Source organism: Mirounga leonina, unplaced genomic scaffold (assembly GCF_011800145.1).
Source record: "Mirounga leonina isolate KUSES-001 unplaced genomic scaffold, KU_Mleo_1.0 Mir_126, whole genome shotgun sequence".
Classification (NCBI taxonomy): Eukaryota; Metazoa; Chordata; class Mammalia; order Carnivora; family Phocidae; genus Mirounga; species Mirounga leonina.
Window position 1 is genome coordinate 30,665,634 of NW_023270314.1, and position 26,658 is coordinate 30,692,291.

At 40.7% G+C, this 26,658-nt stretch overlaps 1 protein-coding gene and 1 long non-coding RNA gene across 6 annotated transcripts in view; one reads left to right on the forward strand and one right to left on the reverse strand.

Moving 5' to 3' along the window:
- The window catches only part of SLC38A1 (solute carrier family 38 member 1), a 68,081-nt gene extending 43,078 nt beyond the window's left edge, over positions 1–25,003 (forward strand). For all 5 annotated transcript variants that reach the window (XM_035002820.1, XM_035002819.1, XM_035002823.1 and 2 more), the window contains 12 exons: positions 5,225–5,298; positions 6,961–7,053; positions 7,704–7,785; positions 8,780–8,862; positions 10,733–10,791; positions 10,914–11,030; positions 12,260–12,339; positions 13,911–14,011; positions 16,291–16,409; positions 16,941–17,082; positions 17,182–17,279; positions 19,020–25,003. In XM_035002820.1, the coding sequence (XP_034858711.1) occupies positions 5,225–5,298; positions 6,961–7,053; positions 7,704–7,785; positions 8,780–8,862; positions 10,733–10,791; positions 10,914–11,030; positions 12,260–12,339; positions 13,911–14,011; positions 16,291–16,409; positions 16,941–17,082; positions 17,182–17,279; positions 19,020–19,121 (1,150 nt within the window). In that variant the 3' untranslated portion in view covers positions 19,122–25,003. The remainder of the gene's footprint in view (positions 1–5,224; positions 5,299–6,960; positions 7,054–7,703; positions 7,786–8,779; positions 8,863–10,732; positions 10,792–10,913; positions 11,031–12,259; positions 12,340–13,910; positions 14,012–16,290; positions 16,410–16,940; positions 17,083–17,181; positions 17,280–19,019) is intronic.
- Positions 1–26,658, reverse strand: part of LOC118008933 — a 76,319-nt gene that overhangs the window by 6,194 nt on the left and 43,467 nt on the right. The gene's annotated exons all lie outside the window — the stretch shown is intronic.

Below are 26,658 nucleotides of genomic sequence, written 5' to 3' on the forward strand. Positions count from 1 at the left end.
CACCATTTTCCATTTGGTTAGCATATAGTACTTGAAGAAATGGAATTTATTATAATGTTATCCAAGTAATCTTTGGGTAAGTTAGGGTAGAACAAAGAATTACAGTTTTATCAATGTGATTCAAAACAGTAACAAATAAATGTTTTTAAAATAGATGCTTAGATGTTACTGTTTAAGGTAGGAGCCAAAATTTTCTTGTACCAAATACAGTAAATATACCTAGGATCCCTGTCAAAAATATTTAAGAAATCATGGAAAGCAGGAGTATCGCCAGAGGACTAGAAATGGGCAGATTTCATCCCAACTTTCAGAAGTGATAAAAAGTAGATCTCAAGCGTAATTCAAGAGCAAATTATTAGATAGCTTTTATGTGCAAATACTGTAGAAAATATTGCTCCATAGAGGTCAATAGGGTCTTCCTTAATCGTTGTGCTAAACTAACTTCATCTTTTGAGATAATAGTGAACTAGTAGGTCACAGGATTGTCTTAGGAAGAATGTATCTTGATTTTAGCAAGATGTTTGGCATAATCCCATATGACTTACAAATGAGATACTAATCTGTAAATTCACTTATTCTTAGCTAAGAGTCTGTTTGGTATTGTATGTAAATTGGCAAACAGGATGGGCTACAACTCTGAATTAAACCGTCATGGCCTATCCTACAGTCTAGTAATGGAGGAAAATAATAAAGCAATGAAATAAAAACATTACTTGGGCTGCTAGGTGGAGGATGGATCAGAGAGGGCAAGAAATGAGAGACAGATACAGAGTACTACAGTTGCCCAGAAATGAGAGGTGTTGGTGGCTTGGATCAGAGTAGTAGCAGTGGAGATGGAAAAAAAAAAAAAAGGTATATGGATTTAGGAACTATTTTGGAGTGAGAAGTGATAGGACACTTGCCAATGATTAGATGTGAGGGATGAGAGAGTAGATAAAAGATCAAGGGTGACTTCCAGGTTTCTGGCTGGATCAGTTGATGGGGCAGGGGGCCATTTTCTAGATTGGGGTCTTGTTCTATTCAAAGTTAGCACCAGTGACTTGAATGAAGGCAAATTCAAGATATGAAGCTTGATGAGATAGTTGATACATAAGTAAAAAAGATCAACAATTTTAAAAGATATCACAAGACAGGAAAGACAAAATATAATGCAAAAGTGCAGAATCCTTTAAAAAAAAGTATACACAGGATAGAACCAGGAAGAGTAGCCTAATATGAGTTTCCAACAGAAGCTCAATAAGAAAAGTGTGGCTTGGTTGCCGTAAAAATGAACACGAAAATAGGTTGCCTTCAAGGAAGCATGATGTCCAGCTCAACTTAATAATCTTAACGTGCTTTGCGCTATATGGACCAAAACTGATGTGACGGCGTTGTGCTTTTCTTTGGCATACAGCCATGACAAAGGATGGTTGAGGAACTGGACCATGACTGAGATGTAAAGAGCCTGAACTTCCCCATCACAGGATGAAAGCTGGAAGAATTGGAGAGGTGTAGGTCAAAGGGCACAATCTGAAAATGAGCGCCATCAGATGGACTGTTTGGTGGAAGAGGGTTTCGATTTCAAGTAGATTCAAGTAGGTCCAAAGGGTGAAATGGCAGTGGTAGTTTCAGCTCAGCCTCAGTTCCTGTGCGTGGCACTTTCCAGAAACAGGATGGGATGGGTGGCGTATGTGTCCCCTGTGACACACCTTGCAGACCTGGATGCCTGTGTGTTGGATGCAGCAGAGAGGTTTCCTGTGCTGGGTGGGAAGCTGGACAGGGTGGTGTCTAAAGGTCCCTTCCTGATCCTGGAGTCTAGAATTGTTTCCTAACAGGCTCCTTCCCCATAGGGGACACAAACTCTCCGAGGATGTCCCCGCACCACCTCTTTCAAAGTGTTGCTGACAACGTGAGGGTTCTCAGAAGTTCCTGACCACATTCTTCACTAGATAACTCCCCTGCCGCTGCTTCCCCAGTGCCCATGTCCAGCTACAAGTTCTGGATCCCCTTCTCTTCAAGGCTGAACATAAGTCTGAAATACCAACACCTTGACAGCTCAGTTCCTATTGCTGACGTTTAGTTGCCACCCAAACGCCTTTTTCAAGTGGTTTTTGCCATAACCATATTAGAACTTGTCGTCAATGATTAGAAGTATGAAAGCGAACATGATGTCCGGATGAGATGAAAAAAGGAATCACTCATGTTCCTCTTAGCACAGGAATACCGGTGTATATTTCTCTTCCAGCAAACCACAATAATATGTACAAATATCTAATTGGACAAATAGAGGTACAATCACGCTCAAGACAGGAGAAATGTTCAAATAAGTCATTACATTTCTCGCAAGTCATTCCTCCTGCTCTTTCTTCTTGATGTTATGTTTTTTTGTCTTTGACATCTCTGGATGCCCTTAAACTATTCTAGCATCATTATAGCCAATTAGACAACTTAGAGTTTCTTGCTAAGAATCTAAACAAGGAGATGCACTTCTCTAACTTTTAATTCCATTAATACTTCTAGATATTTTTTATAGCCTAAAGCGGTCTTAAAATTTTACATACAGGTTTTGCCTCTTACAACCTCATAGAAAAAGGGTTTTGTTTTATGTTAGTTTTTGGTTTTCGAAGGGAAGCTCTATATTTTGGGAAGGATGAAGAAGACCGTCTTCAGAGGTGGGGTGGTTAAAGGCAGAGACTGTCAGACTCTCACTCCAGGTCCTTTTGTCTGGGGCGCAGTGTTATGTCTCTTAAACATAGGAGCAGGGGGGTCGTTTTCATCACAGTGGGAGGACCTCACTCTGCTGTTGGTAAGTGTGGAGGAGAAGATAGATGAACTCCCTGCTAATCTCTTCCCTGAAAAACACTTTTCCCCCCAGAAAGAGAAAAAGAGGTGATGGGAGTTTATGAAGAAATCCTTTACTTCTTGCCAAGGGCCACAGGTCAGCTGAGCATCACCTACAAAGACATTCAACCCAGTAGAATGTGTTGGGAGGCAACCATGTGCAAGAGCCATGTGGTCCCAGGGGCTGCTAGCTGAGGGAATGGATGTTTCCTTATAATGTTTCTTTTGCTAATAAGTACCCAGATCTCCTAGGCTTAGGGCCTTTGGTTAATCATTAGGTAGACATGAGTAATTGTCCCACCTGCTAGGCACATAGTTCCTGCAAGGTCATACTCTCTACTCATTAGCCTGGGGCCCCGTGGCAGGATCCCCTCTCCTCTCTAGGTCAGTCCCAGGGGGATAGACTCAACAGGGCACGTGGTCACTCCAGAGCAGCAGAAACTTGCATCTCTCCTATCCCCAACTGGAAGCCCATGCTAGTCCACATCACGCCCAAGTCCTCTATGGCTTGCCGCATGCACACGTAGGAGTTGCCCGTTCGTGTTCATTGTCCCTAAAAACATGAGTGAACTCTGAGCAAAATTTGAAGCTTGCTTCTTCAGAATAAATATTGTTTATCTCTTACAAGGTGAAAGAAAAATCATACCACAGTTGGGTCCTGTATCTTCCTCTCTGGCAGAGCATATCAAATCGTGTTCCATTACATATCTCAGAACTACTGGATGGGTGAATAACTGCCTGCTCTCAGTTTCTCCTGTCCCTCAGCCAGAATAGATAATAAGGGACTTACCTTCTTAATCACCCTCCCACTCAAGGATCTTAGCTAAGTCAATATATGTCTGAATGCACTTCCTTACCATCATATCTTCACCTAAATTCCCCTTTTTTTAAAAAAGATTTTATTTATTTATTTGACAGAGAGAGACACAGCGAGAGAGGGAACACAAGCAGGTGGGAGTGGGAGAGGGAGAAACAGGCCTCCCGCTGAGCAGGGAGCCCAATGTGGGGCTCGATCCCAGAACCCTGGTATCATGACCTGAGCCGAAGGCAGACGCTTAACGACTGAGCCACCCAGGCACCCCTAAATTCCCCTTTTTATTAGCTGGTCAGTTTGGTCTTCACCCAGAGTGTTAGGTTTTCTGTTCTTTCTCTCAGTGTTTGTTTTTACCTCTGCTGACCTCTGTCCCTCTTTTATGTTTTGTGACCAATCTCTGGCATTCTGTCTGCTCTGCAGTTGATCATTGTGTACTCCCCCATTGCATATAGGAGAAGCAAAACGCCGTAAGACATGAGAGAGCCACGGAACTGTCTTTCTGCCTGGGGCAAGGGAAGTCACCTAAGGAGGTGACATCTGAGCTGGGCCCAAGGACAGTGGTTCAGTGGGTATGCGGGCTGGGGGATGAGGTTGGGAAGAGAGAGCCCACACAGAGAGAATTGCATGATGCACCAAGTACCTCTCAATGACACTTGCTAGAAAAATCTTTGCCTTAATTACTCAAATGTGGAATCAACTGCACTAATATATTGTTCTAGGGATATATTTCCCTACATCAGGGAGTGTGTGGTTTCATTTGGGGGACTGGAATTTTTTTTCTTTTTAGCAAATAGGTTTTATTTTCAATTACCAAGTCTGTTTTAACCAAATGATTCAGAAATAATCTATGTAATCTCCCACATCATTTTAACTGTGCTTTTTCTTGAGGAGGGTTTGATAATGAGCCAGATGTACTAAAACAAAAACATGAGTTCGTCATTCAAAAAAGTCTTTTCATTTTGCTTGTCAACATTTTCCCATCAGTTAAAAGAAGTGCTTAGTCTTTAAGAGGAACCAGGTGCAAAAAAAGTGAATTATCTCAGTGGTCCAGTATATAGATTCAAAAATAGCCATGGAGTAATTAGATGAAAAGAACCTTAGACTTCATTTAGCTTGTGTCTATGTTATAGGTGAGGAATCTAGGGATGGGAGAAATTGAGCAAGTTGTCTAAAGTTACATGGTCATTGACAAGCCTTTCCCTCAGCCCCTACCCCCCACCCCCAGCCCTACACCTCTTTCACACTTTCTCACACGGATGTAACAGAAAGTACATCATAGACCATAAAAGCTTTCTTTCATAATACTGTTTGAAAGTCATTTCAACTGAAATGACCTCAGAGAGCTATTTAGGCTTTGAATTAAGGTAGAGGATTTGCACAGTTAGGGTTACTCAGATTCTAATGAGTAGCTCTTTATTTGGTAGAACATTTTTATTGAGGATTTTAAAGAGGGTGTGACCAATAGTTTCCAAAATTTGGATGCAACCAACAAACAGTGTTAACCATATAAATAAGCCTTTGTCCTTCTAAAATGTAAGGTCCAAGTATGTTCTTTTATAGTTATTACAAGACTTATTTTCTTTGCTTTAGGATACTTTTGACTTCTGTGACACTGCTATCTATATATTCAATAAACCTTCTTTTGATCTGTTCAAAGGAAACAGGTAAGCTGATAATATGTCTAATTTTGTTAAAGCCAGGGTGAATGATTTGCATGGTGATATTGTGAATGAGTGATATCCTCCCCATTCAGCAACTGATTATTGAACAGTACTTTGACCTACAGTCCCTCAAAAACCTATGGTGGCATTTACCCAGAGAAATAGATACAGCACCATGGAAATTAAATTGTCTTGAACACTGAGAGAATAGTGTTGCCATTTAAAGCACACCCCCAATTATACCTATTTTTCTAGTTTAAGATGACTTCATTTGAAAGGCTTCAGTTTTTCCTTAGGTCTTTATAAATTCAGAACAAGGATCCCAAGTTTTGATATTATAGACTTCAAGATTTTAAAAGTAAATGGAGCTCTCATTCTCTTGTGTGTGTATTCCAAGGAGAAAATGTTACACCCGAGGCAATGTGGGAGCAAGGGTGCTGTGGAAAGGCTCTAAGTTCTGGGGAGTGTAATACCTGAAATGTTTGTTTTCTATTCCTGGGACAAATGGATTCTGTTTGTAATACTTTGACTTTTACTTTAGCTAAAACCACATTGGCCAACTATTACTGTACAGAGACGACTCCATTTAACTGGGACATTTTGTAATAGATTGAGGATCTACAATTGTCTTGTTTAAACACCAGTCTTATGAGAGATTAAACAAAGTTTTAATTATAGTCTGACCCATATTGCTTTCTGTGAACATTTTGAAAACGTGAACCGAACTGTCATAAAGAAATATAAACATGTTTTTTTAATGGATGGTTTAGCAGTTTAGTATTCATTGAGATGAGACAGTTGAACATGTTAGGATTTTGCTGTAGCCAAATTATTCTTTTGACAGATTTATCTATTGGTCTCTTTTCTGAGTTGCATATCTTTGAACTAAGTTTTACAAATGATCAACGTTCTGGTGTTGACTATCATATGTTTGTTATTGTGTTTAGGACATATGAGGCATTCGTGGAATGTTATTAAAATAATCCCTTGTTAGCCTCATCAGTTCACATAATTAATTCAAAAGGAAACTTTCGTCCCAACTATAAGGATTTTTATTTTTAAATCAAATCTTTAATGATATGCACCAGATTGAGAAGGAGATCAGAGTAGGAATCTCCACCCTCCTCCCCAAGTAGGAAGACTCTTCGAGATAGTTAAAAATAAGCCTTTTATGACCTAATAATTGAATTGTAAATGCTTTTGTAGCCAACCTGAAAAAGGAGAAATGGTGGTCATGTCTGACATTTTATTTTATTTTTTTTAATTTTTATTTATTTATTTTTTTTTTAAAGATTTTATTTATTTGACAGAGAGAGACACAGCGAGAGAGGGAACACAAGCAGGGGGAGTGGGAGAGGGAGAAGCAGGCTTCCCGCAGAGCGGGGACCCCGATGCAGGGCTCGATCCCAGGACCTTGGGATCATGACCTGAGCTGGAGGCAGTCGCTTAACCGACTGAGCCACCCAGGGGCCCCATGTCTGACATTTTAAGATGTCACGAGGTTGCAACACCTTAACCCTTGCAAAGCCCAAAAGGCTACGTGTGTGGTTTTGAGAAAGACGGACTAACTTGGGGAATAGCCCGTAGAGTGCAGAAGTATTGGCTTTCTTTCACTTTTAGATCCCTGTGTCACTTCTTGTGTTCTCAACTATGATTTTCAAATAGGCTGCATGGTTTATGAAAAGCTGGGAGAACAGGTCTTTGGTGCCACAGGGAAGCTCGTGATCTTTGGAGCCACTTCGCTACAGAACACTGGAGGTAAAGGAACACGCTTCTCTACCCCCGACTTTAAAGTATGTGCCTATTATTATCGTCTCTAAATCCGGTGGTTGGGTGGCCGCATGAATTTTAACAAAGTGGAAGCAGCACCGCTCTCCTTGCTAAAATGGCACATGGAAAGTAAGGCAGAAAGTAAGAGCAGTCACTCATTTGAAACCAAGTATACTGGGGCGCCTGGGTGGCTCAGTCAGTTGGGCGACTGCCTCCGGCTCAGGTCGTGATCCTGGAGTCCCTGGATCAAGTCCCGCATCAGGCTCCCTGCTCGGCGGGGAGTCTGCTTCTCCCTCTGCCCCTCCCCCTTCTCATGTGCTCTCTCTCTCTCTCTCACTCTCTCAAATAAATGAATAAATAGGGCGCCTGGGTGGCTCAGTCGGTTAAGCGACTGCCTTCAGCTCAGGTCATGATCCTGGAGTCCCGGGATCGAGTCCCGCATCGGGCTCCCTGCTCGGCGGGGGGGTCTGCTTAAAAAAAATAAAAAATAAAAAAAATAAAACCAAGTATACTGAGTAGCTAAAACTGTCTTTGTGTCTCATTGAAGGTCAGTCTAAGAACAGGCTGGCAGCCTTTTATATAGCTTGCAACATGAGCCTTAGTATCTTCTTTCTAAAAATGTTCTCATTTTCCTCTAGCAATGCTGAGCTACCTCTTCATAGTAAAAAATGAACTACCCTCCGCCATAAAGTTTCTCATGGGAAAGGAAGAGGCATTTTCGTAAGTTATAGACCATTTTTTTTGTAAGATAACGAAAATATTTTTAATGTAAATGTGGGCTAACCAAAGTTTTTGTTTTATGAAAACTGGAGGCACCTGAGTTTTCCCTGGGTTGTTTTTTTCTTACTTTGTTGTTCCAACAAATTTCTCTGGGGCTGTTATATAAATGAAAGAAGCAGGGAAAGCCATTTGACTCTGAGCATCTAAAAGGTAGATTTATCTGTCAGGCTGCAAACAGTAGATGCTGCATCTCCCAGAGAGCCTGAAATCTATATCTAGTTTCTACAAAACAGAATGGATACAGAGTATTTTTAACACAGACATATATTTAACACAGAAGTGGAACACGCAAAAACATTAAGACCCTAGTCTCTTTCTTAAAGAAGGGAGCAAAATTTACACGAGCCGACTTCATTAAAGATAAGCTTGGAAAATGTTGGAGCTACACCTGGCACGTCCACTGTTTTCACTCCTTCTTGTTTAACAGTTCTTGTCAGTCTTAGTTTTTCTGTCTTCTTTCAAGGAAGAATCATAGGAGCCAGAGTTCCTTGTGTTCTGTCATCAGGACTCAAGGTCAAATACAAGAGGTTAGGGAGAAAGCGATGCCTACCTGTGTTGACTTGTTTTTCAATGGTATTAGCCAAGCAAAACAAAAAGGAACTTCTCCTTAAATAATTGATAAGACATGTTGCTATCTGACAGAATGCAGTGTGTGCATTCAGCTTTGAAATCACGTAAATTATTCAGAGGAATGCCACATTTAGCTGATGGGGGAGGGAAAAAAAATCCCTTCTTCCATCACTTGGGAGAGAGACGATAGTAAATGGGGAGTGGTTGGGTTAAAGTGTTTGGATAAACCTGAATAATGATAGAAATTAATGGTAAAAATTAATAATGGTAAAAACTCATTAAAACATATTGTGAAATTTTACATTTGAGAAAAAGTGTGACTTTCTACGGAAATATGACCCAACCACTTAAATGCCTTTTTCAGAGCCTGGTATGTGGATGGCCGAGTTCTGGTGGTGGTAGTTACTTTTGGCATAATCCTCCCTCTGTGTCTCTTGAAGAACTTAGGTAAGGAAAGAGCTTGCTTTTATCATAGTCTCTACAGTGCCCAAATGAGTCAGAAACCTAATAAAAATGAACAACTTTGCCCTCTCTACTTTCACTTGTAGGGTAAAGATTAAGTGAATGATAAATTACAAGTATTACTCAGGCTTGACTTTAATATAGCATAAAAACACTGGTCAGTATGTGACCTCCTAAGCAATCCCTCTACTGAGCTGTAGAGGGGGGCAGTGAGGTTCTGGGGCCAGCAACAGACACAGTGCCACATCCAATAGCACAATTTACAGGCTACTCTGAGAAAAGTACAGAAAATGGAATTCTCCTTATACAAGGTCTTAAGTATCCTGATTATTTAGAGAAGTAGATTTTCAAATCTAGCAAAACAGAAAGTTGCTTATATTTATCCCCTGAAGTATTATGAATCACTCTTAATTATCAGAGTCTAACCAATCTCAATTATTTGCTTCACTGAAGGGAAAGAGAGAAGTGAAAAGTCAAAGGCTGCAGATAATCACCAAGTCCTATCCACTTGGTTTTGACCTTTTTTGTGTGTATGTTTATATTTGGAGACGAGTGTGTCTCATGTTATGGGAATTGTATACATTGAATAATGTGGCCAGACTGCTATCCAGTCCAAAACGCATCTCCTTTAATTCTGGGCTAATTCAAGGAAGACATTTAGGTTAAAGTTCTTACCCCAAATGATTGCTAACCATAGTGTTTTGTTTTGTATGAAAAATATCAAGTCTCTGTAGCTGTTATGTAAGATCTAGAAGTAGATCTTGAAAACGACTTAATTTTCTGGTTTCTAGGTCTGTGTTTCGGCTTCTCTGTATATATACATGTAGCTCTTTTCAGATTAAGGAGGGAAGGGCTCTTCTTCTCCAGGGAAGAGAATAGTGCAACCTCCCAGAGACCACTTACTCTGCCTTTGTGGAAGTTACAGTGGTTGGGGGACTTCAAGGGGAGCAAGGTGAAGATCCCCAGATGCTCAATTTATTCCTAGAAATCACTTCATCTCCTCTCTGTATGCCCCTCACCTGGGATGAGAAGTATTACGTAGCTGATATTCAGTATGTATACAATAAGTCCATAATAAAGAACTATAGAGTAGATCAAAGAGTAAATGCATTTGGCCATAAGACTCCATTCAGAGTAGATGGGACGCCTGGGTGGCTCAGTCGTTAAGTGTCTGCCTTCGGCTCAGGTCATGATCCCCGGGGTCCTGGGATCAAGTCCCACATCGGGCTCCCTGCTCAGCGGGAAGCCTGCTTCTCCCTCTCCCACGCCCCCTGCTTGTGTTCCCTCTCTCGCTGTGTCTCTCTCTGTCAAATAAATAAATAAAATCTTAAAAAAAAAAAAAAAATGACTCCATCAGAGTAGAGCAACAAAGAGCTATGGCCAAATTTGGAAGGCTCTTTTTTCCCTATCTGGGAATCTTCATTGTCTAGTGTATCAGGGAAAACGGGAATCAAAGCGGTAATATAATATTTTTATTTAAAGTCACCATTATTTTGCCAAATAAAGGAGCACTCTCAAGTAATAAATCTTATATTCACATAGGCATATTTGTATATTATTGGAACTATGCTAGAAATAATGCATTGAGGGGCGCCTGGGTGGCTCAGCCGTTAAGCGTCTGCCTTCGGCTCAGGTCATGATCCCAGGGTCCTGGGATCGAGCCCCACATCGGGCTCCCTGCTTGGTGGGAAGCCTGCTTCTCCCTCTCCCACTCCCCCTGTTTGTGTTCCTGCTCTCTCTAACTCTCTCCCTGTCAAATAAATAAATAAAATCTTTTAAAAAAAAGTTAATGCATTGAAAGAAACAAGGTGATACGTGAAATAATAACAATAAATTCTTTCAACTTTTCTTTTAGGGTATCTTGGCTATACTAGCGGATTTTCTTTGAGCTGTATGGTTTTTTTCCTGATAGTGGTAAGTGCTGATGAAAATGGTTGGTTTGGTTTTGCCATAGTACAATGCCATGCAGCAGTTATTCATTGTTTAGCTTTATTTGATAATGTCTATATTGTTTCTCCTATATTTCTTAATACCAGGTTATCTACAAAAAATTTCAAATTCCCTGCATTGTTATGGAGCTAAATTCAACAATAAGTGCTAATTTAACAAACCCTGACATGTGTACACCAAAATACGTTACCTTCAATTCAAAGGTAAGTTTCCTTATATTTTAAATATAAAAAAGAGCATTTTACTAAGAGCATTATCGTTCTCATATTTGTTGTAATTAAACTGCTTTGAAAGTATTCGTTCTCAATAGAGCACCATACCACTGCTTCCCAAATTCCATAATTTGGAGACCTTTGAGAAATAGGCAAATATTACATTTCTTGCTTCCTCTTATCCAGTTTACATAAAGGACAACCTTAAGCATTCTCTGTGAAAATCTCTTTCTGGATCATTGTCTCAGCTCCTCTCTTCCTTGTAGATCTTTAAAAACAGATTAATGCCATCGTTAGCCCACTGCTCTTCCCTGGTGGTGACAGAAAGGCATCCCTCAAGTTTCCCCAGCTCACACAGTTGAAATACAGATACACAAATTGACACTTAGCAAACTTTCATATAGTTGGGATGCTGCTAATGGCATGGAGAACAGTGGACTATGGAACCAATCACGCTTGGATTTAAATCCTTCCACAAGTTACCAAACCCCATGTGGAAAACAAAGATTCTGTTCTGTCTCTCACAGGGTTTTTTTTAGAATGGGCCTGGTCCTGTGCTTGCACAGACTTAAAGCATGAGAAATGTTACTTTTCTTCCTTTTTTTTTTTTGCATCAGAAGTTGTATTGAGTTTGAGAGTTTTAAAAAGTCTTATCTAAGAAAACTAAAGAGATCTCTCTCTCTCTCTCTCTCGCAACTCTAAGGACACAGCCAAAGTAGTGACTGAGGAAGTAGTTGTCTTTTTAGATGCCATCTGTTAAGTCTGATTTGATGCGCCCTATAGAGCAAAGAGCAGTGGAACAGAGATGGGAGAAGTCCTGGGCATGTCACCTAACCTGTTGGAGGGAGTCGGGAGAGCATCAGTGGTCTGTCTACTGCTCAGGGTTGTTGTAGAGACTCCGTGAAATAATGCAGGGAAAGTCCCCGGTGACTGGCCAGCGCCATGTAAATATGGGATGATGCTTTGCCTGAAGCAGTAAAATAGGATGTAGGTGAGGCGAACCTAAAACCCCTGTGTGCCAAGTGCCTCACGTCTCAAGCTAGATAAGCTCTCTTAGAAAGGTTGCTTCTATTTTTGGTATCAAAGCCCTCCTAATAACCGAATAATCCAGGGATTCTGAAGAGCTGTCAGAGAAAACGACAGTGCAGAAATACTGGAGCGGAATAATTTTTAGAGTAAAAAATGCTTCTTCTTAATGTTTATTTTTCTCTTTCAAATAGACCGTGTACGCTTTACCAACCATTGCGTTTGCTTTTGTCTGCCACCCGTCAGTCCTGCCAATTTACAGTGAGCTTAAAGAGTAAGAGATTTGCTTTTTTTTTACCTTAATCATTTTTTACATCCCCTCATTAGTACACAAGTACTGTATTAAAATAAATAGATTTGTATAATGAACCTCCATGGACTCATCAGCCGGCTTCAACATTTACTTTCGGCCATTCTTGAGCAAGTACTATATTAAAGGAAAAAAAGAACAAGAAAAATCAGAAATCTGCAGTATGTTTTGGCCGTAAATATATAAAGTGGCCAACTGTGTGGACTTTTTTTGTTAAATTGGTTTTTTCGCATACTATATTACTTAGGAGAGTTCAAGTATTTCTGTTGCTTTATGTCACTTATGCTTATTTTGCAAGTGTATAATAATAATCAGATTCATGTATAAACTGCAGAATGCGTTGTGTCTGATTTGCCTCTTACTGGTTTAGAGGGAAAAGGCTGCGAAATCAGGCAGAAAGAAATTAATGTTAAGGCCACAAACTGGACAAGAGAATATTATTGTTCATTTTAAACTATTAAGATGATTCTATGGATTTGTTTTTGATTGCTGTTTTAGAGAAAACTAAAGTCCTGCTTATAAATTTCCTCCTGGGTTCTCATTTTAGCCTACTGTTAAGCAGACTTTACAGATAAAAATAATCTTCATGGCATAGTCTTAAGCTCAGAAAAGATATACAATATAGCTGTCTCTTTCCATTTTGAAAAATAAAATATCATTTAGCATTGATTCACTCATGACTCTTCCTCTTTCATATTTAATTGATATATGGGTAAGTTTTAAAATATCTACATCTACCTATGTGTACATCAATCCTACCTTATGATCCTATACTTAGGACATTTATAAATATGTCTTTGACATCTTTTAAATGTAATAGTCCAGCTTTTAGTTTGTAATTTTCTGATGTGTGTACCTATCAATTTTTCCTGTTATGACACAAACAAATGTTATGACTATCGTGGTCTGTTATTGAGTACAAGTCTTATAAATGAATTATTTGGGCCATTAAAAAAACTTAAATGTTCACCCAAACTCCCAGACTAAACTTGACTTAAGAGATAGAGCCCTTCATCATCACAGTTGTGATCACTTGGGTACTTATTGCTCTGGAAACATAGACTTCCAGGTGCATCCCTGAAGCTACTCAGTGGGAAAAAAGGAACCTAAATAAGAGCTTTAGCAACAGAACACCTGAGGTCAAGTTCTAGCCTTGCCTCTGATCTCTGGGCTGGGAGATTTGAATTTATTCTGCCCTTTTCCCCGTACATGCTGAGTATGGAGATAATATCAAAAACAAATATTAAAAAATATTCTCTGCCCTTCAGATGAGAACCTGATATTCTTTCAAAAGAATGGGGAAGGACATTTGAGGGATTGGTAGTTCCATGAATCTCTCTCTCACATCCCCCTTTGGTATAAAAGAAGTTATTTTAAATTGCTGGGGGCAGGGGAGGTGGAAGGGGGGTAATCTCAGCTGGTCATATCTTCCCTAGCCTGATAGAAAGTTGTTAGTATTCTTCAGTGTTAACACCGGTACTTAAATTCAGTAACATGGTTTTTAATTTTTAAAATTCCCTTATCTTTGTTCCTAGTCGATCACAGAAAAAGATGCAGATGGTTTCCAATATCTCCTTTTTCGCCATGTTTGTTATGTACTTCTTGACTGCCATTTTTGGCTACTTGACATTCTATGGTAAGTGACTTCTGTTAGCACATAAATAGAGGTGTTTGTAAATAAATTAGTGAAAATCAGTATCCAAATAACTTTTAACATTTTAAAAGAGATTTATGTATTTATTTTAGAGACGGGGGGGGGGGGGGGGGAGGGCGCGCGTGTGTGCGAGGTGGGAAAGGGCAAAAGGGGGGAGAGAATCCTGAAGCAGACTCCCTGCTCAGCCCAGAGCCCGGTGCATGCGGCTCAATCCCAGGACCCTGAGATCATGACCTGAGCTGAAATCAAGAGTCAGCTGCTTAACCGACTGAGCCACCCCAGCACCCCAATATCCAAATAACTTTTAACACGATAACCCAAAAAAAGCAACAAACCTACCCATTGATTTTGCTGGTCTTTTCGTCTACATAAAGCCAATGGTGATGATTCCTTTACATATTTGTGCAAACAGCACAACAGAATAATTACTGAAACAAGATACTGTAATTTTTTTCTCCTAATACTGTCCTTAAAAGAAACAGCATTTTATAAGCATGCCACCTTTACTGAGGAAAGTTTAAAACTAGACCAGAGAAGGCTCTCCTAATTGGTGTTGCGAATTGAGTCAGATTCCATTAATAGAGAAGAGAGACAGAGACAGATGTTGAAAGTGAGAAAGAGCAGAGTGTTACACCCATGACACTTGTGTTAATTAAAAATAAAACACCTGATTGTTCACTGGAAGTTGGAGCCCTGCAAAGATTTGAAGGAATGGCAGAGAAGGTTCAAGGGAATGAAATCTGAAAAAGAGAACAACTGGGTTTCATTTGTAACTTATTGGCCCCGTAGGAATAGTTTTCCTTCTTTTATTAGGTCTTCATCCTCTCCTATTCAAATGATCCTCAAGCTGTATTTAACATCTTTCATTACCATTATATTTTGGGACCTGATTTAAATTTAAATACATATACCTCACATTGTTCTCTATTAAACAATATTTCTTTGAGGCATTTTTTTTCCCATAAACACAAATGTCTCAAAATTTAAGCTCGTTTGGAGATGATTAATTCAGCCTGGAGAGCATGGCTACCCTGGTTATACAGTTGTATTGTTTCCATTTTCACAAGCAATGGCAGACAGCATTGTCCAATGAATCCATAAATGCCACGTTGAAGTTTTGCATAAAAATAGTGTTTCTCGATTTTCTGCAGAGTTGCAGGGCTGGGGGTAGGTAAAAGGAGGGAGGGAGAGCTTCATGTTCGTTGAACAATCTCACTGTTACCTAGTCCACGCCATGAGTTTTCTTTGCAAATCCATATTTCCCCCGCCTCCCATAAAATAAAATGCCAAACCCTTTTATACTCTTTGGTTAAAGAAAAAGGCTCAGCTATTTTTAGATGGTTATAAATCTTGACTCAAGAAAATTAGAACTAGTGAGATTTTTATTATAACCTAGGCTCCTTTTCCAAAACTGAGACCAATCTATGGCACAGAATAGAATTGGAATTCCACCCTTGGAACCTTGAGACTGGTACAGTGAGAAGTCCTTACAGGAGACATGGCAGGAGGGGAAGAAGCTCTTGTCAAAGCAGTGAGCATTCGCAGGGACTGCCATTAGAGCTTTGGTTGTCTTTGAAATCACATTTGGAAGTTCAGAGTTAAGAAAAAGTTCAAAGTCGTACATAAGCTAGATCCTTTTTTTTTAATAAGAAAAACATACATGGAAGAGAATTCTTTCCTGCTGGTGGTGAAGTTCGTTTGACGAGTGGCACCAAGTGGGGGAAAGTCTAGATGAAGAAGGGTTTTGTGCGGGCCACCTGGGTGGCTCATTCAGTGAAGCATCTGCCTTCGGCTCGGGTCATGATCCCGGGGTCCTGGAATCGAGTGCTGCGTCAGGCTCCCTGCTCACTGGGCAGAGCCGGTTCTTCCCTCTGCCCCTCACTCCACTCGTGATCTCTCTCAAATAAATTTAAAATCTTGAAGAAAAAAAAGGAAGAAGGGTTTTGTGCTTCAACTGTACGTTCTTTTTAACCCCAGTTTACGCCTAGATTGAATCCAGTATAAACCGAGCATCCCCACACGGTGTAGCTGCTTCTAGCGATGACTGTAAATTCCTCTTAAAGTTACATATGGACAAGTGGAGCCTGTCTCACACAGGGCATTCTTCTTCTCAACTTCATAAATTGTTTTAATAGTTACTTCGACACCCAGAACATTGCTTCCCTTGCCCTTTATTTAGGTTGCGAGTTTGTTGTTCGGATAAACTGTCATTCAGCAGTGTGCCTTGTTTCTCTCTCAATACTCTCTTTTTCTCACTTTAGAAAAGGTGCAGTCAGACCTCCTTCACAAGTACCAGAGTAAAGATGACATTCTCATCCTGACAGTGCGGCTGGCTGTGATTGTTGCTGTCATCCTCACAGTGCCAGTGTTATTCTTCACGGTGAGTAACGGGCCTCAGGGCCCTATAAGAAAAGCTGAGGTCCTGCCCTTCCTTCGTGTTCCGAGCCTGCTCCAGAGAAAGCCTGCTGCAGGGAACTTCCCGGTGTCGCTGGAATGGTACCAGGGAGGCATCCCCGAGACTCGGTTAAAGCTCTTCGGAAAGAAAGTAGGGTCAGTGAGATAGGGCGGACTCTGCTGGGATGAATCTTAATTCTCATTTATCTGTTCCTTCTTCGCAAAGAAGTGTAGACAGAGTGTTTGGATCTTGCTTGTGCATGATGAGAGAACAGAAAGGGACCGGAGGAGCATACTTAGTCATAGATAAAAACGGAAATTATCCCCCACTGGAGCAAACTACCAATTTGTAAAAAAACATACTTTCCTTAAGTCAAGCCCCCCTGCCTATAATACTGCACAATGTTTTACAAAACGTTTCCCAGATTCCTGTGCACCAGGACGTGAGTTTCTGCTGAGGACGCGAAGGTTGGCATGCTGGGGGTCCTCACAGAGCCTTTGTTTTCTTTTCCTGTAGGTTCGTTCATCTTTATTTGAACTGGCTAAGAAAACAAAGTTTAATTTGTGTCGTCATATCTTGGTTACCTTCATACTCTTGGTTATTATCAACTTGTTGGTGATCTTCATACCCTCCATGAAGGACATTTTTGGGGTCGTAGGTACGGCTTTATGAACTTTACACTTATCGTTCTACAACAGCTGTTTAGAAAGCTAAAATTTCACCGTAACAACTTCCTTTTTTTTTTCTTATTTTACAGGAGTCACATCTGCTAATATGCTTATTTTCATTCTTCCTTCATCTCTTTATTTAAAAATCACAAGCCAGGATGGAGATAAAGGAACTCAAAGAATTTGGGTATGTCTCAGGCCAGCCACTCTAATTTAAATATACCAAATGAATAGCCCACCTCATCCTACTTTTAGCAGCCTCAGAGGGGGAGCAGCAGTCCTGTAGTTTTCCCCTTTGGGAGATTTAAAATATCGTATCAGACTCTGATCTGTTCTCTCAAAATGTGTTACTGTGCCTTAGCTTTTGCTCTGAGCTAGGGTAGGGCCAGCTGGGAAACTGGACGTTTGTCATCCTGCGTCTCTGTAAGGCGATGCCTTGTCTTTAACCACCTAGGAAAGGGAGAGGGACTCGAAGACTTAATGCAGCCCACTGTTTCTGTACCATTCTTAGCCCCGTAACTCCCTCCGACAGCCCAGGGCACATGGGATGCCTTCATTAAAACGGCTGAGTTCTCTTCAAGAGCCTTCTTATGATTTGACAGAAATATTTTGGAACAACAGACCTGGATTCAGAAACTACCTTTCTATATTGGGATTCCTGTTTCCAGGTCTGGTGAAGTTCAAAGGCATCTTGAAGGTGGTGCACTGGGAGCGAGTGAGGGAAGCAGGGGTGATGTGGCTACTGCCTGAGTACCTCCTGGAGCACCATTTTGTTTGGCCTCGGAGAAGGCTTCTCAGCCACCCTCCCAGGTAGTGTAAGCGCTCCAATTGCACACATGACCCGAGTCAACAGACCCAGGTGAGAGTTGTAGGCAGGAGGGATCATCCTTGTGCATTTAGGAGAAGCCACACTGATGTTGGTACAGCGTCTACTTCCCCAAGAGGATTATCCCTGAAACCGTAAGTCCCAAGTCCTTCTAACTCATACCAGTAGGGGAGGGGCTCCACAAGGACAGAGAAGGAGCAGTTACTCTGGCATAGCAGTAAAATATAGTCAGATTAAATCTGAAAGTGCTTAGAGGCCTGTTGCCCATGAGTTCTCTGGGCCTCCCCAACCCTGCTCCCACCTTAAAACTGGTAGTAGGATCTAGCAGATAGCATTAGACAAGGGCTCCTGTCTATGTGGGACCCCACGGGGAGTTAGACCAGACCTATGATGGAAAGCCTGTGTATAACCCCACCATTTGCCTCTTCTCCTTCCCTTAGCTCCGCCCTCCAGGTTCCAGTCCAGCCCCCTAGGCTCTCATGTTACTTCATCCTTCTCCCTGCAAAGCTCTCCTTGGATACTTTGAAGGCCAAGCAATTTCTAATCTCATGTTCTCCAGATTCTGGTTTTAGTAACCTGTCCCCCCTTCTGGCCTTCCTCAACCCTTACAATAAGTTAATTCTGGACACCCATTTCCTATTTCACTTGATCAAATAGACTTTGCTTTTATGTATCTTTTTTTCCCACTTTTTCAGAAAGAAATGTTTGCCTGCCACCGATAACCTCGGTTGGTTGGTAAAAAGTAACAAAACAACCTCTATGTTTTCAAAGGCCTTTCTTTTTTTTTAGTTGTAATCTTAGTTTGAAAGAAACTGTAAGGATAACCAGTGAGTTATAGAACGGATTTGTTCTGAGATGACCGTGAAGTCAAAGAACAGAATGTGGAGGATGGCCCTGCATAGCTAGTTCTTGTTTTCCCATCCTTGGAGAATCAGACCCTTACAATCTTGGAATGATTCTCACAGTTCAGCAATGGTTGTAACAAACTCCAAATACAAGGGGACACAAAAAGAGAGGGAAAAGCATTTCTATTTTTTTCCCAGGTGTATGTGGGAGATGTTGGCTTCCCTGAAAATAACCCATGCCTTTATGTTGCTCCAGGCCGCCCTTTTCTTGGTCCTGGGGGTGTTGTTCTCCCTGGTCAGCATTCCCTTGGTCATCTACGACTGGGCCTGCTCATCAAGTAGTGACAAAGGCCACTGAGACCAGCTGAGGACAGGAAACGTTCCGGCCCGCGGCTCGGTCACATCACCACACATCAGCAATCTCTCATCACTTCTTTCGCAAGTTTACAGAAGCAAAACAGAAATTCACAAGATACTTAAAATGGAATAACACTTCGGTAGCAAAACAGAAACCTGTTTCTATAATGGTTCCTGTCCCTCTAAGAGTTGGGATCAATTTAAGGATTGTGGATTTTTTTTTTTTTTTTAAACTTCATGCAATTGTATTTCTCAGTACTCTTCACAGTCAGTTATTTTTCACTCTCCTAACTCTATTTTTTGTGACTTCATGGTCCCTTAGAACTTTGAAAACATAATTATCGATCATGTTTATTTATTATGCATACAAGTTTCCAAAATGATTTTCCTGCCAATGTTCTGTTCATGCCACTGGTACCTTTTTAGAAGAGAAAAGAATCTCGAATTGTATATAGTTATTTTGCTTTACAGAAAAAGAAAATGGTTTCATAAATATTTTGCCTACTTTGGTTAACATAGCACACGGGGGTAATCATGAGAGAATGACGGGGTGTGTGCCCTCGCGGGATCAGAGCCTACCCAACATTCGAGGTGCCCTGGTCAGCCTGGCCACCAGGCTCTGGTGGCCCAATGGCCTTCACTGGTACTGCATCCTGCTTCAGGCAGAGACCGTCTCCAATGAGTGTTCTTTGCTGGGAAGGGGGTGAGAATGATTTCTTACCTTGGTAAACATCTTAAACTACACATTTGGGTCATCTAGCAAGTGAAGTTCTGTTTCCCTCTTGGCCAGTTGTGTCAGAGTTACTCTAATCTGAGTCACCTTCCACTGAGGGAGACCCATGACACCTTTGTAATAAATTGAGAAGCATGAGTATTGCAAAAAGAGCATACAAAATGCCTAAGAAAATATTCCTGTGATGCAAAAACCCTACATCTGTGTTGTTGGAGGGAGAAAAAACACTTTCTTAAATTATAAACCCAGCAGCTTTTATTCATGTCCACCAGCTTTTTGCACAGGGAATAATGTGTATCTAACCAAGGATGATCTAGGATAAGTAATTCCTGTTTTGTATTGGGTACTTTAGGGGGGTCTTTAAAAGACTTGTTTTATATCTATAAATTTAGGTTATTACAAATACAAGATTTTTGTACGTTAAATAAGCCTCATTCCTATTTCTTCTCCATTAACAATCCACTCAGAGTCTTGGGGAAAAAAAAAAAGGAAAGGAAAAGAACCCTCAGAGACTGCCTTTGAGAAGAACTTGTGACAGAATGAGTATACCTTCCTTCCCGCAGTTGGGGACTTTGGTGCCTGTTCTGTCTCCTCTTCTCATCCCTAACCAAAGGGTGGGCCATTACCCTGCCCAACATGACCCACACAAGAGGACAGAGTTGCCTCAGACCCCTACTCCAGCCCCACTATCTCCTAAAGAGGGTGGAAGGAAATTACATGGAGACTGAAAAAGAAGAGAGTTGGGGGCAAGGCATAGCTTGGAAAGTTGGGGGGCAATAAGGAAACCCAGAAGCGCATCCTCCCAAAGCTGGACCATCACCTGTGATTGGACTGTCTCTGTCACACAGTAAGAAATGTTTGTGCTCTGTGAGCTGGTCCCTTGAAATAGGACTTGTGTTTTGTTTATATTCCGGTTGAATTTCTCAAACACATAGTTCACCAAGCACAGATTTCTTATCCAGAGATAAGTAGAATCTAACCGCAGACTCTTGGCAGGATTTCCAAGCACTTAGGTCTGGGTTCTGTTCCTCCCTCACTCAAATCCCCAACGGTCTTGCTCACCATTCACTGGGAGTAACAAGGAACTGTCCCCTCCCCCTTTACAGACTAACGTCCCATAGAAAAGGCAGGCATCGAAGCACCTTGTTGTGATCCTCTTGGGGGAGAAGGAAAGGTTATTTCCTGCATTTCTTGGTAGGATCATCATAGCTTTTAATGTACTGTTCCAGAATTATATCCACATTAGGTCAGAGTTCAGGTAATTAGATATGAATACCTACCCGTACGTGAATACCTAACCTAGTAAAGTCCATAGCCACCTCTGGCCTTTTCAGCAATGTCTTCCATATTGGATGAACAGGGAGAGAAACTGAGCAAAACAAGTCTGTTGGCCCTGGGAGGCTTGTCTAGGGCACCGAGTAATGAAATAGCCAGGTAGTGGACTGACCCTCCATTAAAAAAAAATACCTAGTTGAGTTTGCAAGTGATATTATGTTACTTTCTATTTTCCTCATTAATTTCTAACAATTCATTCTACACTTTACACAAAGTCAACTTAGAAAATTATTATTAGCTCTTGGGATAGGTAGTGATATTTTTGGATCTCTGGATTTTATGTGTCAGTACAGGGAATTTATATTATTATTTAAAATATTTATTTAGAGGAGGCACATTGTTGTTGATGTCTGTGATACTGCAGGTTTTTAAAAATCTTCTTTGTATGTTTATCTAAGTTTATTTTTGACTGAATATAATAGACCCTACTGTAATTTGTCAAATACCACGGATTAATTACATCATGTGTGTGGGATTAGCTATAAAGTGTACTGCAATAATTCTTCTTGTTCAGAATAGTGAACTGGTAGCCAAAAATACATGTATCACAGATGTTAGGTAGAATTTAAACAGCAGTCAAGTGCTATAGAAGTTTTTCTGCTAAATTAGTAGACTAAAGAATATTATACCTAAGCCAATGGGAGCAGCACGTTTTCCTTTGGTAGATAGAAACTTAACACTAGTGAACAGTGCCAGTTTCATACTTTGGATTTAGAACTGTTCTCTAGTTATTATAACACAATATACTGTAAATCCCTAATTTACCTAATGTTACTTATTAGGAGTGGAGTAGTAAAGGGTGTACAGGAAAGAAATCTAGTCTCGTTAAATACAGGCTGTCCCCAATTTATAAGCAGATCATGTTGCAAAACCCTGTTAGGTGGTTGTTTGCAACCTGGAATGTATTTTCCTCTAAAAACCAGGTTATACATGGTGTTTAGGCCCCCAGAGCAGCTAGGAAGGATGATGAGACCCATCATTTAGCAGAATAGGATAGTATAACACGATGGCTAAAAAGCCTTAACCACCAAAAATAATGTTGTTTCTAAAGGAGTATTTGTTCAGAGTTGCCAAGAGCACGTCACTCCTGTTAATGGAATCTGGACTGCCCACGCCAGCCACACGCCACCTTCCAGATGGTGGGGGTAGGGTCACCACCAGTTAGTGGAGACCAGCGGGGCCTGAAGCAGGGTCTCCAGCAAAGGAGGGCAAGAAGAAGTCCAGGGCCACTGAAGACCCTGGTGGTAGGAGGAGGGGAAGGATGATGAGGGGGCCTCTTGTGAGCCCGCCAGTGGCATTCCTCAGCTGGTATCCCTTCTTTTGCCTGGAGGTCTCAGGCTTGGCCTGACTTTTCTGTTTGTAGGCCCTGTTGCTCCTATAGTTTGTCTCTTCCCCTGCCCGTTACAGAGCAGGATGTTGCTGCATAACTTCTCCCGTGTGCCAGTCTTGAAGCCAGTATGCAGCACTTTTCATGGGTTTCGTGCTAGGGAACCAGGGTTTAACTGCCTAGTAGTCAGATCGGTGTAAAAAAGCTCTCTCCTGACTTTCCTTCTTTCTATTTGCAGACCCTGTTGAGAAAGGTACCCGGGGTGGATGGTCATGGGGCTGGGGGTGGACAAGGGACTGCGGTAAGGTTCCTGTGTTTGAGAGGACACATCAGAAGCTGCCCCACAGCTGACTTCCTTCTGGAGTTGGACTCAAGCCTCTAAGCCAGTGGTTCTCACAGTGTGGTCCCCAGGCCAGCAGCAGCATCACCCAAGGACATGCTGGAATGCAGGGTTTGGGTCCCCACCCCAGAACTAATGAACTCAGAAACGCTCAGAGTGGAAGCCCCCAGCAGTCTGGGTTTGAACAAGCCCTCTGCCTGATCTTGATGCATGTTAAGTGCGAGAACCACTCCAGGTCAGTTTGTCTCTCACTTCTTTCTCCCCGTTAGTCCTACCTCAGAGTATGGTGCCTAGGAAATGCTGGTGCTGTTGCGCAGTCGACAAGGAAGGCTGCCTGCACTCGGGTCTGCCTGGGCTGAGGGGCACTAAGATGACCTGTTTTGAAGCTGTGAGGAAATGAAAGTGAAGTGTTTTTGTCTTTGCGGAGAAGGAAAAGAAAGCACCCTTTGTAAAGGCAGCCTTAGGTGAAATACTGAATTGATGTCAGGAGTAAGCTCTCCACTGTGTCCGTGCACATTGTGTAATGATTGAGCCTGTCCTCCTTTTAAAGTGAATTCTCTAGAAAGGTCTGTACTGCATAAAGCATCTACAAACTGCTCAGAAAAGGATGTAGAGCTCGGCTCCATCTCAGTAGATCACAATGCAGGACGGCACATTTATTGGGGTGGGGATGAGGCTGAGGACATGATCAGATATTTGATCTCACAGCTTAGGGCAAAAGTCACGAGTTTCCCTCAGTTTATCAATGTAAATGGCTTGAGGCTTAGAAAGGGCAGAAGCTTTAAGAATAGAATTCCTCCATTCCACTTCACTATCACCTTGTAGCCACTCTCAAAACACAGAAGATACGACTGTGTCTAGTGCTAATAAATGGTTTTCCCGAGAGATGGTAGATCTTAAGAATCCTTTAGCAACAGAACATACTTCCTCTAAAATATACAGTGAATTATTTGTGATGACATAGGGCTTTCAGGTACAAATTGGGAATGGGGTGGCTAACAACTGAAAAATATCGCTAAATCTAAAAGGGAACGTTCTTGAAAATTGTAAAATTCGCAAGGCTAGGTCATTTTCCTTTAGGGTGTTCTCAGAGGAAGGGCTGTGAACTGGGCCCATCTGTCTACAGTCTTGAATTTGTGTTTTTAAAAGGAAGAATCTATGCAGCTGAGGTTTATTGTAGGAAATACTTCATTTGTATGTAAATATGTTGTAAATAAATAGGAGGCTGTATATTTTTGCAGTTGTTGATCCACACTGAAATAAAAATATCAAGAATCTAGTATTTGCATATCAAGAATAAATGTCATAGATATTAGTGGTTTTGTTTGGGAATTAGAAAAATTTACATTCTCACCCAGGTAACATCGTTCTCTCAGTGTAAACTTGGAATCTAAAACTCTTACTTAATTGTTTAGAAAGCAAAATGTCGGAGAAATAGTTGCATTGATTTCTTATACTGGTATTAAGATCAATTACTTAAGAGATAATCCTCTGATCTACAAATAAGGACTATTTAGACCCAAATCATTGTCATACAGGGACAGATATACCCCAAATGGCAAACTCTTTCTTCATAATGCTCTTTCGCTATTAACACTGATACCACTACACAGTATTTTTGAAAACAGAAATTGGGGAGAATTTTCTTTTCAAAATTAAATTGAACTGCTACATTTCCCAAATTTGGGGATCTTTGAAAGGGGGAAAAACCTGAACATTAACTGTGAGCACAAATTTGAAGGACAAAAAAAGGACCGTTATCTTATCAGCTTTTGAAAGTCTTGCATGTTTGCCTTTCATTTTCAATGTTGACGCCAACATAGACTGTCTTAAGTCTTTTTTTCCCCAAAACACTTGAATCTTGACCATGGGTACATAATCCACTCAACAGAGTCCAGTTGTATTTTAGACTTCATGTAAGCCCAGGATGTGTAGCACACCACTGTTTTATGAATGTAAAAACTTGTAAATGACTTTCAGATGGGTGATAGAAGTGAGTCACAAGTCACAAAACTTTGCTATTCATGGTTGATCAAATAGTTTATGTCCCCCCCAGGATGTGGTGTAAATAAAGAAATATAAGAAATTCTGCTCTATAATTGCTCTGTTAACATAGTTTTTAAACATTAAAAATGTGAACTAAAAGTATTTTTGAGTTTTACCGTTGTTCTTTCGGGATGCAATACTAAAATGGGGGGGGCGTTTGATTGTTGGAGACAGATTTGCACACATTTGTCAGTGTTCTAGAACATTACATGTTCATGAAAGCTCATATTTACATACCCAAACTTAAAAAAAAATACTTCTGATAGAAATCTATCTGATCTGAAACAGATTACATATTTCTCCATTCCTTGTAATCAGAGTAGGCTGAACATAGTATTTTCTTTTTAAAGTCGGGTTCATCTTTATGGATATCAATTTCTGTACTACATTGTAATAGGGACTCTAGTCTTCCTCTACTCATATTGTAGCCACCTGTAACACAGAAAATTCTATCAACACTTCCATTTCTCTGGAACTTTTAAGGGGAAAGCTTCTACAGCTTGACCTTTTCTCTATCCATCCCTGGCTCCTCCCGCATGTTTTATCAGAACGGCAACATGGCCAGAGTCTGATATCCAGATTCCTTTTGTAGACGGGGTTAGTGCAAAAACAACCTGGGCATAGTATGACCAGGTATGAGGCCCTTCTTGACTCTCCCTGAGCTGCCTGGACGATAGCCCATTCTGCAGAGCACAGGTGCACATGTGGATCTCAAGTTGGAAATTTGGGGCACAGGAGTCCAAGCTGTGTATTCCAATTTAGCTTCATTGGCAATAAAGCTGATATTTTTATCCATATGCATCTCTTTGTCTAACCCTTTGTTGATCAAAACCCTAGAGGCAAAGAGTGTAAGTAATTAGTACTTTCAAACTCAAGCAGTTGTTAAAATGCAAACATCCAAAAGGCCATTGAGCATATGAGCAGGTTTTGTTCTAAATCAAAAGGTTCAATCCTCCAGTGCTTTTGACAGTTCTGACTTCTTCTACTATCATTCCATGAATGTCTGCCAATACCATTCTATTCTGCCCTATTTTACATGTAATTGTCTGGGTAAGGGTTATTCTCTATCTCCCCTACGGAATAAACTATGGGTTTACTAACTTTGTAACTCAGAAGACCTGTTTGCTTACCTTCTAGACTCATAATTGTATTCTGTCTGGTTAGGATAGTCTGAAAGGGGTTGATGAGGCCCAAATAACTGGGCCAATTTTTTGTATACCAATGTTTTATCTTTAATTAGTTTACATTTTAGACTAATCCAAATTGGCAGGACAATCTGTTCTTCCTCTGTGGGCTCAGTGCAACATCAAAATAACCTGTCAGATTATTAAAATGTATTATAAAGCTGTAGCACCTACAACAGATTTTTACTAATGTGGAAATAAATAAATAGATCATAATAGAGAACACATAAATGGCCCAAATAACACCAGAATGGGGGCATTGGAAAGTAAGGGCTATTCAATAAATCATGAAAAAATGACTAGCTTTTTGACAAAATAAAGCTGGGTCCTTGGTTCACCTTTTATATCTAAAGAGAGCTCAAATACACAACATGTGGATAAATATGTTTTTTCACAAGTGTAAATCCATGACTCTCATAAAGCTGGCATATGTCAAAAATTTTATTTAGCTCATTATTAATGAGGGAACAAGTAAGATGTTTTTAAAAAATGGCTCAAAGGATAATTCAAAGAACAGACACATATATAAGCAATTAGGAGAGCTGAAATGAATTTGCTTATAGACACAAAACT